General features: G+C 39.6%; 1 protein-coding gene across 4 annotated transcripts in view; it reads left to right on the top strand.

Moving 5' to 3' along the window:
* Positions 1 to 15,505, top strand: part of LOC136448859 (protein FAM13A-like) — a 52,694-nt gene that overhangs the window by 6,848 nt on the left and 30,341 nt on the right. For all 4 annotated transcript variants that reach the window (XM_066448523.1, XM_066448525.1, XM_066448524.1 and 1 more), the window contains exons 4-5: positions 5,827 to 6,013; positions 6,839 to 7,048. In XM_066448523.1, the coding sequence (XP_066304620.1) occupies positions 5,827 to 6,013; positions 6,839 to 7,048 (397 nt within the window). The remainder of the gene's footprint in view (positions 1 to 5,826; positions 6,014 to 6,838; positions 7,049 to 15,505) is intronic.

The raw sequence follows: 15,505 nt of genomic DNA, 5'->3' as shown, positions 1-15,505 counted from the left end.
GTTAGGATTGGTTATAAAGGCACAATTGAAGTGACTCAGATTTGTAATATGCTAGTCTCAAATATGTAGATATTGCGGATTTGATTACAACCCTGCGATGCTTTGAATTCTTGGCTTAAGAGGGATGCCACAGGTGTGTTGGGTGACGACATGGAATTTTCATTATCCTAGGATGCAATAGCAAAATTCATTTTTTCAGCAAGCTGTTACCAACTGTGGCAAAATAGATACCAAGAAAAATGATACCTTAAAGATAAAAAACAACATGATCTGTTATGGAAAGTACATCTTAAAACTTTGATTTTCAACAATGTTTTGATTGCAATGATAGTTGCTATTTAGATTTTTTTTTAGTCAGTTTAGTTGATAAACATCACTTTTTTTTTGTTGCAGATAAAAGTGTGAACAAATAATATGGGACAGGTCTATTGACCAAGTGATTAGGTTGTTTTGGCCTTGGACTGACATAACTTGCCTGGTCTAGAATGAATGACATATTACCTTCATAATTTATTTATGGTCTAGCACAATTCCTAGATGCAGTGCTGTGGTGTGTTTTCCCTCAACAAGAGTCTTGTTTTCCTAATAACTGTCTTGATAAAAAGTCTACTCAAACCCATAGTTTTGATGTTAAGTCCCAGAGAGGTGATAAGAAAGGGCTGGAAGCATGTTGTGGTTGTGAGTATGTTAAAACTTATGAATATTATCAAATCATACAGACTGTTTAATGTCTGGGTTGCTATTAGCATATTACATGTATAAGTAGCACATTGTGATAAAGGATTGTTATGGTAAAAGGGTAAATTTTGTCGCACAGAAGTTCAAAAAGAAAATTGTTGACTAATTGAGAATGAAGCTCCTGGCAATCTTTGATGTGAAACGTTTCAGACGTGATGTCATTTCGGTCACACCTAAACAATAGGATAAACTGGTCGATGTAGGCCGCAATGTTCCGGGTGATTTCCGGGTGAGACACGGGACCAGAGAGTGAAGTAGTCTGTCTTGGATAATGACCCTCCTAGCTGAAGTTTATATACTTAGTAAGTTCTATTTTACAGATCGAAATTGGCGATATTGGGTCTGGCAACATTGGGACGACAAGGGCTGTTTCTGCTGTGTAAAGATGAATTTTATGGTCGTACGAAGGCCTTTTTCCAATGTCACGAAAGAAGTAAATATAGAATACAACAGGGGTATTCCGTATCACCCGAGGTACCAGCGCGACGGCCTTAGCGATCTGACCCACGGGAGGACTGCAACCGATGGTGATGCGGAATACTCACCCGAGAAAAACATACATTTCAATGCGAAATGCGACAGAAGTGGAGAAAAGTTGGTGTCGTTAAACCAAAAATTGTAACAGCCGCAATTCCAACAACAATTGAATCCAGTATTTGAATTTTCGACCGTGGCGCACTCTGCACATTCGAAATGCATTCTAAATATTTTATGGAAGCTCGTGTGATACAAGTAGAACCTCGTGTGATACCGAAAATTATTACACGATGGGGATCTCTGATAGTTGCTGTCAGGCTCGCGATATCAGGAGGTCATAGTTCAGGCTATTTAGCATACAGTGCAACAATATCAGAGCGCTGAAATGAGGCATAAGGATGGGGCACAAAAATCATTTTTTCTTACAGTTACCATCGGTCAAATCTTTTGTGATCCTGAAAAGTTGACAAATTTCATTGAGTGCACAATCGGAATCAGCTAGAATTAAATTTATCGGGAAGGTCACGACGGCAGTTCAAGCGTCCTGGCAGTGTGTGTAAAGCCGTCCTGTTATCGGGAAAAGTATGGTAAGTGGGTCTTAGTCTGTGCTGAAATGTCTTATCTTCAGCTCTCAGAAATTGTAACAATTTTGCTCCTCCAAGAGGTCCCCACAAATATTTTACAAGTTGCAGTATGCTCCCTTATCAAGGAGGACTTGAGAAGTTGAGGATGTGTGGTGGCCCCATTTTGATGCCCTCAGATTATCTCCTAATTTTGTTCCATGTCGAAATGTCAGGAGGCATTCAGATGACTTTATACAGACAAAACTATATATGAGGCACGTGTTCGAAGCATGTGGCAGGCCAGAGACAAATGGACATGGAAGCCTAAAGTCCGGCTTGTTATTTAACCCTTAATGCTACCTCTGGGTGTACAGTACCTTCTCCAGGGTGACCGTATCAATTTGTCCTGTCATCGCCAGTCATTTTAAACATGGTGTGATTTAGACCTGTTCCTAGTAAGGGAATTCAATGATAGACTTTAATGATGTGGCTCAAGCTGGCAGTATTTTCAAACACGCTGCCAGGATTTAGAGTACAAGCTACTGATGGGAATTATTGACCCAAGGGGCCAAGATCCAAGTGGTGGATTCTTCTATGCATGCAGAGGGTAGAATTGCCTAGAAAGAAATGATGATTGCAGTGTCCCTATGACGCAGGCAGATAGTGACCCTGCTGCTTTGCCCATATGGGTGTCAAATTCCGTGGATCCAAAGGGCAGAGGTTAGAACCCCACTTGGGCACGGTGTAGAGAGGTTGCATGAAAATGTCATCAAAAGGAAGCCTCGGGCATCAAATCCCTGCATGTTAAATAACCCAACACACTTATGAAGAAGAGTAGGGGATGACCGGGTGTATGCTTAGGTCCCAATTGGAAAAGGAGGCCCTGCCAGGAAGTTGACAGGCTGTTTTTTTTTGCTCCGTGGGACACCCGGCGACAGCTGGGCTATTTTTTGGCCCAGCCTGGACCCAGAATCATCATTTTAACTCGGGACTTAAAATCAATGTGGGTCCCGGTAACAAATAGACGCCGTGAGCTGCACGTAATCGTGTGAACACCGGGAGGTACCCCCCTTCCGGTACCTGGCAGTCTACCGGAAGAGATTTGTGGCTTGGAGGCCTGGCCTAGACTACACCCCCTACGGGAACCAGCGCAATCGGGACTGTAGCAGTGCTTGGCCAAATTGGGGACATTATAGACCTTCAGAATCTCTCTCGTCACTCGATGACTAGTGACCAATGATTAACAAATGACGACCACATTATCATTTGACAGCTTTTTTCATACTTGATGTGCTTTATTGTTTCTTTAAACACAGGCAGTAGGGTCAGACTCAGGGGAAAGGTTAGGTATCCATCTCAGGTTGTGGTTCCCTAAACAGCAGAACAAACCCTGCAAGAGAGAAAGAGCTAGCTCTGAACCTAGACTGAGGCAGTGTCCCAGGCAGGAACTGGATAGAGTGCAAAGTTCAAGGCCTAAGTCAGCTCAGGTAGGGACAACAATGAAGGTAGACAGGCAGGTGATGTAGATATGATGACCACTTGTTAGGTACCGATCCTTCCGTCCTTCGACTGAAAAATTTCTTTTGCAAGCTCTATTAAATGAAGTATTGAAACAAATATGTGTATGTTTCTAGGTTCCATACCCGATGAGAAGCTGTCAAACCTTTGAAACGATGAATTATTCTAGAAAAATTCACAATTTGTTGGAATATAATTTTTTTTGACAATGAAAAAAAGGCCTTCCCAGACAATATGGACTCTTCCATCCTGTTTGGAAACTACTCTGCTTGATTTCCTTTTTTTAAAATCTTTACCATTTTGGAGTACCAGTTTTCTTTTTGGGTACAGTACCCCTAGGTTGCTTTGTTCCTGCCATAGTACTTTTCCACCAATGTTTTCAGACCCCATCCACTAGTACAGTGGTCTTTCCCATGCAAATGAGCATGTATCAGGGTCCACCAATAGCTGTCAGACTGCGTACCTTGACAGTTGGTCCCATGGGGACTGTGTGAAGTGATCAGAGAACAATGGCACCCATGAAATTTCAACTGTCGGGATGATCTCATCTATTTTGCAAAGCTGACCTTCCTTTTGACAATACGGGGCAATATGTCATAATTCCCTTATGTGTTGTGAAAAATAAAGTCTATACTGTGAGGGACACAATTTTTACCTCCATGAATTGTTTTGTTTTGGGTGTGGTTCGGTCTGGATCTTGTGTGTTTGTGTCTGGATGTTTGTGTAGTTGTCGTTTTTTAAACTCACTGTCAGTGTAGTGGCAGGAAGCGAGTGGGAAGATTGTGTCACCGCAAAGGTCAGACTTGTGGCAGGAAGTAGAGTTCAGAGGTGGTAGAACTAGTCGTTTATCAAACTTGACAGACATTCCAGGTCATAGGGTCAGTGGAAGAGGCTACTAATTCACAGGGAGGTTTTGTGTTAGGTCTGTGTTTTTGCAGTTACTGTATGTATTTTCCATATGCTAGATATATGTACCAGTACTTTAATACAAATTCTTAGTGTAGGGGCAATTTGAAATGGTTGCTTGGGGGACAGTCTAATGAGGCTATATAAATACTACATACTATCATACATTACTCCGATAGTCCCATGGTAATGATTAATGACCAGATTGACCTGTAACAGGTATGCCATGGATGCTGTTGTAGTAGTCTTAGTCCAGTAAAGGAAATTAAAACAGGAACTGCTACATACCATGTGTAAGGTCACTACAAGTTTGTATGCTGGCTAGCTACATGTAGGGCATTGGACATATCTGGTGTATAGATTGGGCATGAAACCAGTCCCTGTCTCGTGTTGATACATGTACATCCTCTGCAGACAAATATAATACGAGAATGCAAAAAATAACAAGATGGGGGGGGGGGAGAGATTCCTAAATTTTTAATATATATACTATTAACATTGTGACATGAATTGAAGCGACAAACAAGTTATTACATCCAAAAATTATTTTATTACTATATTCAGGAAGTGCAGAAAGTGACATTTCGCTGTGGTTTTAAGTTTGCGGCGAAAGTTTACAGCGAAAATCGCGAACATGAAACCTCTGCGAACATTTCTGCATTTACAGTATCACTCGGAATACTACACTGGCTACAGGTACATTTTGTACAGTAGCTGCTACACTCAAGGCTAAAACACTGGTGGTGTCACCTCAAAAACTACCGAGCTAGTTTCACTTCTGAATCTACAATGTACACTTATGGCAAATGTTACTTCTACAAGTATATGTACACTCAAGGCTACCACATAACATATTCATAGCATAACATTTCTTGTCTTGTGGACCATTGCTTGAGGGGGAATAGTTTGTTTTTTTTCCAATTCAAAAAATCAATGCTTGCGCTGATGTCATCCGTAAAATTTACTTGCTATGGCCTAAACTTCAAAACCGTAGTTTGGGGATACATTATGTATATTTTTCAACCAAACTTGAGTCAAAAGGAGCATTGTACAACCTTATGTTTATGATAATCATATGTTTACATGGAGACAAGAAAAATGTGTATCAACACTTTGTCATGTAGGATGTCACGATGACCTCTTGGCTCAACCATTTCTAAAAAGGGGTGTATTCTTCATTATACTTTAACATTTTTATACTATCATATTACAATTATACATGCAGTTTCAGCTAGAGTTTCCAATTGCATAAAGACATCTGAAAAAGTCATGTTCAAAAGGTGAATTTAGATTGGATTGTACAATCTTGCATTATCTTCAGAGGGATATGCTCTAGGACACATGCAAATGGTTTCACCTAAACTCATAGGAACTGTTTTGATACAGTGGTCAGTGATGGTCAGTGATGAGGTCAGTGACCCTATACATGAGAGGCCGTTGACCCAAATTCCTTTTTGTCCAGGCTATAAAAGAGATAGCCACATCAGAATGAACTCACTAGGCCACTTATGTAGTGACTGTTAGTGTTACTGGATTTCCATACGTTAGCTAAGGTTAGAACATCAGGATGGAGTTGCTGACGTTTTTCACCATGAGTATCGTCTGTGTCTACCTTTACGTGCAGGCTCTCGATGTTCCTGTGGAATCGCGAATGGGGAAGGTCAAGAAGTTCATGTCGTCCCCGCTGTCCAGGAAGAAACTCTCGCCGGGCGCAAAACTGTTCGGAGCACCTTTAGAAGGAGTGCCTCGTGTGACAGAGCTCAATATACCTGCCATCGTCAAGAAAGTGGTGGACTTCATCACTATGCATGGTAAGGATTGGGTACTGATGTTTGCTTTTTGACAATAGCAATTTTTGACTTTTTGCTTTCTCAAACCTCATGTCTTCAATTACATGTCAGTTGGTAGGTAAAATTGGAGTACACTGTAGTGTAGTGTACTAAACTTTGGTTTCATTCAAACTTGTCTACCTTTATTAAAAACTCAAAGTATTTTTATGTACTTTATTAGGAAGAAAAAGAAATACAGTAGATACCTATTGCAAGCCAATATATGCGAGTCTTCATACCTTTTTTTTGTGAGGCGTAGCGATTTTTATTTATTTAGAAATAAAATGAATCATAGTTGTTGGGCCGCTCTAATTCAACATTAAGCGTTGTCGTGTAAAATGATTGGTCACTTGAATTCTAAAGAATCCTGTCAATTTGCTGCGAAATGTTGTCCTCCTGAATTTACCATTCAGCATTGACAGGCGCCCCCCCCCCCCCCCCCCCATGCAGACCCTCATATATTTTAGAGGTTACTTGAGTTTGGGGTCAATATATTTTGAAAATACTTCCCGTTCTAAAAGAAGCCATAACTGTAATAGCTTGTCAGGGCGTTCTGACCTAACCGAAACACTTTTTGCACAGCCATTGGTCAATCTGCTTGCCATGACCTAGAAAAATATGTTTTAAAAATACAAACTGCGTTGTCTGCACATGTAGGTATCGGACACAAAGGAATCTTCCGCGTAATACCTTGTCAGGGCGTCCTGACCCACACCCAATTTTTTGCACGGCCATTGGTCAATCTACTTGCCATGACCTGGAAAAATATGTTATGAAAAATGCAAACTGCGTTGTCCGCACATGTAGGTATCGGACACGAAGGAATATTCCGAGTGAACGGCAACACCAAGGTGGTAGAGAAGATGAAGACGAGCTTCGACAAAACGGGCGACGCTAATCTTGAAGAGTTCGGGGACGTTTTTTCTGTGGCCTCTCTTCTGAAGCAGTATCTTAGAGAACTTCCCGATGCAGTCATCCCCGAAAGTCTTCATTCACAGTTTGTGGCCGTACAAGAAGGTACGTAGCATGTTTTAAAACGTGTTGTTCGTAAGGTTTAGATATAGCTGGGAAACTAAACATTTTCACTCCAGTGCAAATAAGAATTTTATTGAAAAAAATGCTCAAAATGAATGTCAGAGAAATGTTGTTGTCTTTAGAAGATGGAAATAGTGATGCTTTAGTTTTGAATCTGAATTTGTTTGGATCTCATCAATCAAAGGTGCCACTGGCCACTAGGATTTTTCAGGACAATTACCATGTTGGAAAAAAAATGATGATAAGTTCTCTGGTACAGAGGTGGCTGTGAAAACAGTGAACATAAAGTTACAGTGAAAAAAACAGAAATTACAGTAGTCTATACATGTAGTTGCTGTAGATGTTTACTAAGATGGAAAAGAAAGACCCATTGTTGAGGTGTAGAAGACAAACTATGCCTTAAGGGTGTATAAAGGTGTTGCCAAAAATAGGATAATTTGCCATCCCTGGAGACATTCCGTTAAGAAAGGAAGGGTGTTATCTTTTCCCTCATCAGACATGTGCTTTCTCAGCACGTGGTAGTTATCTGAAGTCGGAACACGTCTAACCCTTGCTCTCGACGGGGAACAACAGATGATAAACCGGATATTGGCAAACGAGTGACCAACCTGTGTAGTTATCTTACTGCCTACTGTGTTGAAAGCTTTGAAATTGTTTCCTGTAGTCACACAGCAGGAAAATAGCACACCTGACAAGTCTGGGAGGTTTAAAGTAAAGGACAATCAGCATATCTAGTCCTTGGCATTTCATGCTCTTATTGAAGCTCACCACAGCAATTATGCCAAAGCAAAATAAACGTACACCAGTGTTTGTGTTGATGAAAGAGCGCTGGACACGTGTTTCCCGTGCACGAGGCAGTGTTTAAGTACCCAGCAATTTGTTGTATGTCCAGGGTAAATGATTGCCAGGGGCGATCTGTTTGCATTCCAATGTTTGAGGTTTGGTGGTTCAGTTGTTGCTGTCCCTCCGTCTGTAACCCACTTACACCACCCTGTCGCCATGTGGTTCTCTAACACGTTGTTGCGATGGCAAGGAAGTTACGTGTATATTTAGACGTGCGGAATGAAGTTATCTAATCTTGTATGTATGGTGTTGAAATGGTGCAAAAGTATTTCTGATGCTATTAGTAGTGTAACAGTTACATGGGGAAGCATGATCTAGGTGTTTGAGTCCAGGAGAGTTAAAGGTAAGGTGCATGGTATTGTGTAGTTTAATGATTTTTATAGTCTTTCATATGAATTGTAATGATTAAGTAACTGCCACTAGCTACTGACGCTTTTATTGACTTCATTATATATAGTATTTAACTTTATTGCACAACATCTACAGGTACATACATGTAACTACAGTTCCTTAATAAGGCTAATCTACCTAATGCAAGAGTGTGTAATATGGAATGAGAATGGGGCTTTGCGAGTATTGGAGGAATTTCTAACGTCTAGACATTGATTGAAATATTTCCTATGTATACCATGCAGGGGTTGTCACATGTCGATATGTGCTTAAATTTGCTATTCCAGTCCATTGATGTACATGGGTATGGCTATGCCTGGGAATGGGTGTTTAGTAAATTTTTTTAATACCCCCTTAGGCCACACCAATTTGATTTCTTGGTTAAGAAGATTTTTTTTTAAATTTTAGCAAAAAAAAGTCATGAAAACAGAAGGCTGGGTGAAAACTTGCACCTGACCCTGTTCACTCCCTGAACTTCCCTCTGAGATTCTGTTTTCCTGTTGATTTTCCAATCTAGCATTTTTTTTAGAAATTCCGTTAACCAAGAAATTAAAATGGTGTGGCCTTACCACTTTGTCAGGCAAATATCTCAGTACAGTTGTTCAAAGGTTGTATTTGTTGTCTGTCTATTTATATTCTCCTGTGTTGGCTTGTAAATGATTTGTATGTTATTGTTGACCCCCTGGATCTGAGTACATGTCATGATGTCATTCTGTGGCTGGCTGGTTGGATTTCAACACATCCTTACAGGGATAGGGCTTAGTAATGAGCCGATGACTGGGCCTGAGTTACATGTATGTGTGGTCCAGATAACGTAACACAACTGTTCAGCGCACATGCTCTAGCAGATAGTGTACTTACAAATAGGGCTGCATACCAGTACGGTGCCGCAAAAATCTTTTAGGTACGGGTCCAGAATACCAAATGTCAATGTACGAGAATTGTTTTGAGATAAAGGTGAATAGTGTCGCCGAATTGTGCAATGCCCACAAAAATGTACATTTAGCACTAGAAAAAAGAGGAAAACATTGTATGGGTATTGAAATCAATGTCAATGAATAGGTTCTTTGCACAAGATACATTGTACCAGAAGTCCAGAATGAATGATAACCATGCTGTTTCTGTCATCATTGAAGACCACAGGATAGTCAAAGTTTACAGGTTCAGACCTGTATCCAACCCTCTGTACTGGTGCGTTTACTTGTACCTGATTAAGTTTAGGTACAAGAGCCCTACTCTCAAACCATGTATACTTGTATACTTGAATAATACCTGTGTTATACTTATAGATTTATTACCTTGAAGTTCATAAATCATGGAGGTATTGTTTGGGTGTGTCTGTGTGTCTGTGCTTTTGTGTTTCCAGATATTTGTGGTCTGGATGGATAGTAATGATATTTCTTGATGATGTGGGTAGGTCTTGGGAAGATGTGGGTATGTCTTGGGAAGATGAAGTTTAAGGTTAATTTAACTTAAGGCCCTCTGGCAGCTGAGCATGGTACTGTAGCAGAACTCTTGTGATATATTACTAGGGTTGATTTTTCGGTGGCAGGCAGCTTTTCATGTTAGGAAACTTGAGCAAACAGAGCTCGACATTCATCTTTGGAAATAGGTGCACTGGTGATATTTTGGAAATATTTTTGGGTACACCACATAAGATAAAGTTTAATGTCAGCAAGACATAATTACAAAGTTGAAATTTAATGCTACTGCCTCTCGAACTTCAATCTGTAATTCTATCTAATTAACTTCAAAATTTCAACCAAGTAATACATCAAATAAAGTACAACAAAAGGTTATATTGTTTTTCTGATAACAACATTTCAAAAATATTCTGTATACTGGTGTACAAGAGTACCTTTACCCTATAGAGAACAAAAATATATATGTGCACCCACAGTCAAAAATTAGGTGCACATGCACCCAGTCTTTCGAGCCCTGGCATAGGTTTTGGCCCTCTAGTTAGCTTTGAGGCTATATATCAAGGGAAATTATTTTCTTTTATTAGTAATTCCTGATGATCATATTCATAACAACCCGAAGCGTCACATGATGCGGACGTCAGTTGTAGCTTGCCCATTGTTCATGACCTTGTCAGGTCATCAGTGAAGGGTGATTGGACATTACTATGGAACATCCAAAAACCACTCAGTACAAGTGGCAAGGGCAACGTAATGGGTTTTTTAATGGGACTGTATAAGAGTAGTTGTAACAGGCTTTTCTGGTTGTGAAGTAACAGAAAGCTATATCTACCCTTGACAAGTGAAAGTAACATTTTGGAGTGTCAACTTCAAAATGGATAGATTGAATGGAAAATTTTGAATGGTATATAGTGCTCAAGGGACAGAAGATAAATGCTGCGGGCCCCCTAAAAGCCTTTTCTAAACTGCAGGGGCTGATTTTCTCTCAAAAATTGAAAGAGAATAACTCAAGAAGGGGTTGACGGATTGTAATGATTTTTGGTATGTTTGTAAGATACCGGTAAAACTGTTCAAGAAGGGGTTGACAGATTGTCATGACTTTTGGTATGTTTCTAACTTTAAAGATAAAACTGTTAATGACCCTGATATAACACTACAATGTATCAGGAAATCACACACCCCTACCTTCTCATGTGGTGTACTCCTTACCTACCTACGGCACTTTGTCAGCGAAGCCAAGCCAAGATCGAGACATGTACATTAATTCTGTGTCGAGTGCTTGATTCAAACAACCTATCAGATGAATCACTTAGCATGACCTTGGCAGTGAAGCGAGAGTCACGTTCAGTCCCGCGTTTTCAGACTTTTGATTTGTGGGGAGAGAAGGTACGTACATGTTATCATAGGGGCATCCCAAATGCTACAGAATGATGTTCAGTACAGTACTCAGGGAGTAGGTTTCCTATGTTGAAAATCTTCATGAAAGCAGTCTGTGTGTGAGGTCACAAATCAGTTTCTTCACCTAAAGGACGGGAAATGGAGGATCGCAGTTAGCAACCTTATAAAATGTGAGTAAACCATTCTTGAAAAACAAGTACATTCCAAATCGGCAGAGGTACAGTATACATGTATATATAGTTTCCAGACTCTAGTACCTAGAAATGTTTTATCACAGCTTTTACTGTGTTTTGTTGTTGATTTAGGGAATGTTTAGCACCTTTTTGTTTTGTATCATCCTCTAATAGTCTCCCTGTCTCTACTGGTACTATTAAGTTGAAGGTACATTTTGTACTATGTAATGTAACCTTTCCTATATAAGTGTAACTTTGCCATAAACGTTGTAAAGCCTTGATAAATGTTATGAATATGAGAATTGTATGAAGTGATAACTGGTTCATGAAAAATGTGGTGCGCCACAGAATGAGCCCCAGGCTATCGCTTATCTGATTGATTTGCCTTCTTGCTAGACTGATGTATATACATGTAGTAGCTTTGTTTTTTCACCAACAAATGATGATTGTAGTTTGTAACCTTGTCGTTAAGTTTTTGACGACATGTATTTGTCACAAACAGTAGATGATAAAATGTAACATCCGTGATAAAGCATTTCTTGTCTTTCTTTACAAAGAATTTGTTTTTGTTTTAATCATACATGTAGATCAATTATTGCATTGTGAATTATCTTTGATATTTTTTAGTCCTTCTGTTTTGATAAGTAGTCTCAAAGGAATGGAGGAAGATTCAGTAAGTGTTTGTAAGCCTGCATTTGGATAGGTTCTGTCTTGTAAAGTGTCCCCTGCTGCTGTCATTCCTAGACATTCTGCTAGGTGTCTCTCTTTCAGATGGCCTTGTACTGTTATTGGGTATACATGTACATGTAGACCTGACAAATGTCTCTATAAAATGTTACCTATCAGGGGAGCCACATGGATTCAATGTATTTCCTACAGGGTTTCTATGATGGATCTTTAGGTCCTTTCCAATGGCGTTTTCATGCACACTCACGCCGATTTAAGCCCCTGGATAGAATTTCCCACAATTTAAAGGCGCAAAAATGATGGTCACATCTAGTGTGTGTCCGTTTTGAACCTTAGTTGTGCATCCCCTCTTGAAAGATGTATGGTGGTGGAATTAGTGTGCTGTTCATTATAATGGAATGCTGGGGGAATCGTGGATTGAATACAGATTGAGCTAGATCACTGACCGGAGATAGCCTAGAAAACTACCTTTTCCTATATAAAGGGAAAACCTTATTGGGGGATCTAAATGTGAAATATGGCCAATGTCATTTCATACACAGGTCAACATAATTCATCCTCAGAGTCTGTGATATCTTTTTTTCATGTAATTTGGAGGAATTTTAATGATTGACACATGTAGGCCACTGACATGATATATGATAATATTAATGATGTCGAAACACATATTATACAAATGTATTTGTTGTCTTTGAATTGGAAGGCTAACTTTATGAAATAAGAGCAGACTGTTACCTAATGTAGTCATGAGAGAAAAGCACCATTTCAATGTACAAGCACATATTTTCTGACACCCGTACGTTGAGCATTATTTTCAGTGGTGGCAGGTACATGTAAAACTGACTCCATCATCCATGGCCATCTGATCTGTTCTTTTCAAATTCAAATTACGTTGTGGACCGCACGACCACCTCTGAGTTTAACGCGGTATTTTGACAACCACGTGAGACATACGTGACACGCTGCACACCGCATTCCAACTGGTTATACCTGACCTTGATCTTCAGTCCTGTTCCCATACAAGTTCATGTTTGTGCCTCTATAGGAAAGCATCAAAGCTTGCCAGTGTTAGATCTTTTAAGTCTAAAGCATACAGTGGTAAGTAAGGCTCAACTCTTGCTACAGCCTTGCTGGTATGAATAACACAGTCGTGGCCTGAATCTTTAAAAGTGGTTGATTTCGTTGTCTAAAGAAAGGGTTGTAAGAAATAGCTGTGTCTTTCCGTCAAGATAGAAAAGTCTAGTTTTGTCAAAGGTAAGTAACCCGGTCACTTTTGTCTTCCTGTATGAATGTTTCAAATAGCACGTACCATATTGGATCTGTCTGTGTGTATGTGCATGCATGTACATGTACATATACATAATGTTTACTTTTTAATTAATTATCTGATTTTGGGATGGTCACAGTACGTTCACTGAATGTTATTTTGAATGTACGATGTATAAAATATAAGATTTATAACTTGTGTTAATCAGCTAACTAAGACTTACATAGAAAGAAAAGATGTACATATGGTCTTCTGATTCCCGCATCGGACTGATAAGCTGCAGTCGGACACATGAAACCTAATGATGTCATTGGTCATCGGCGATAAACGATGGATGAACAACAACTAGTTTTCTGACCACTCATTCGGGTCATTGACCGACCGTATAGTGATATATGCTCAGTAATGGCCATGGGGAAATCCATCCAGAGATTAACTCATCTCATCTGACTAATGTCCAAATGTCCAGTGGTATTTAGGGCAATCAACAGTGATGGGGTCACCATATGGTGTATAAGGTACAATGTAGTTCGTCCTTCCATCCATCCTTGGGATAGAAAAATATCTCAACTATTTCCTCCCTTTAACAACAAAAATCCAAACTTGATGACATTTTCATTAGGTCACCAACAATACTATCAAAACTTTGTCCCTCAAAATGTGTAAAGAAAGCATTTTAGAGGGTTAAAAAATCTAACATTTTCTTGGACCCCTAGTAACTTGTACCTTCAGCACTCGACATGTAGCTTTGCTATGTCGAGCTGAGAGCGTGGACAAAAATTTAGAGTGGGAAAAAGCCCTTGATCTTAACAAATGTCCTGCCGGCATTGAAAGTTCCAAGATCATCTTAACAAGCCTGGAATCTAAACCTAGAGAGAGACTCGGGAGCTATAATATAGCAGAGAGAGACTCAGGAGCTATAATAGGTTTGGATTCCAGGCTACATCTTAACATGATTAGTTCAATATTTCAAGTCTGTGTGCTGAACTCTCCAGCCCATGCTAACATTAATAACAAAGATGCAGACATGTTTCATAACTGTTGTCCTTTACAACGGTCAATAACCCCACCATATGGAGTATGATGGTGGTAAGCTCCTCGAGATTGATGTCCAACAGGGGAACCTGTGATATTCAGGACGATCAATCGATAAGGGACTCATGTACATTCTTATATCACATGGCTCTGTTGTTGGGACTAGAAGGGCATACATCACTTAAGGCACTGTCTGACGTATTATGTATCATGTGGGAAATCATGTTTGTAAGGTTATGAAACATGATTTTTGGCAAATATGAAATTATGAGGATTCAGTTCAATAACCAATATGAGGTGGAATGTTGAATGAATGGAGATATGTAGGAACATGTCACCTCTTTATTTTCAGCTTTAGTCAAGTCAAGTCAAAGTTTATTGCGTTAAGTTTTGATTCCTTTCCTACCATGTGCTAAGTGATGCATAGATGCAAACCTCCTTACATCACAATGATTGTGATTGTAAAGAGGTTAAAATCCAGGGCATTGGTGGTTTGGCTGAACATGTGTTAATGAACTCATCATCATGCAAGTTGTGTTCCAAGAAGGGATAAACAGCTAATCTAATCAACATCTAACGTCTGGAGAATTATATTCATGTTTGGCAAGCCTCATGTTTTTGTGTAGACTTGATCAGATAGGGGGGTTATATATACTAGAAGTCAAACCAGTGGTAACATGCGTGGATGAATATTAGATGCACTAGATTCGCAAGATAACAGTTCCTCCTGCAACTGAACACGTCTGGCTGTTTACTAATCTATCCAGTTGCTTGAGTACATGTAACTGTTACCTTCAGTAGTAACATGCAACAATATATATATTTTGGACATTCAGAATTCATTCTAAGGACAACACTGTGCTAGCATACATGTAGGTTTGTACATATTTCTGCTAAAAAGCGATGTTAGCAGTGACAAGTGCATGTAACAGTACATGCATAGTTGAGAAGTTGCTGTAAGACAAGCAAATTTGGAGCTGTGCTGGTACATGTATTTCTGATGTCTACCTGTACCCAAACCGCACTTGACCAGGTACAGTGTATTCGGGTCTGCACAGTATGTTTTTACCCTTTACAAAACTACACAAAATAAATCTTAAAAGGATTAGCTTTTTATAGACGATTTTTTTGCACCAGAGAGTGTCATCCATAAAGTTAAAAGTTTATGCAGCTACTTGTATTTCTGTACTGTTGCCCTGAACACTTTATAGCTGTCATGAAATGG

This window comes from Branchiostoma lanceolatum, chromosome 14 (genome assembly GCF_035083965.1).
Source record: "Branchiostoma lanceolatum isolate klBraLanc5 chromosome 14, klBraLanc5.hap2, whole genome shotgun sequence".
Lineage (NCBI taxonomy): Eukaryota > Metazoa > Chordata > Leptocardii > Amphioxiformes > Branchiostomatidae > Branchiostoma > Branchiostoma lanceolatum.
This window is presented reverse-complemented; position numbering and strand designations above follow the sequence as displayed.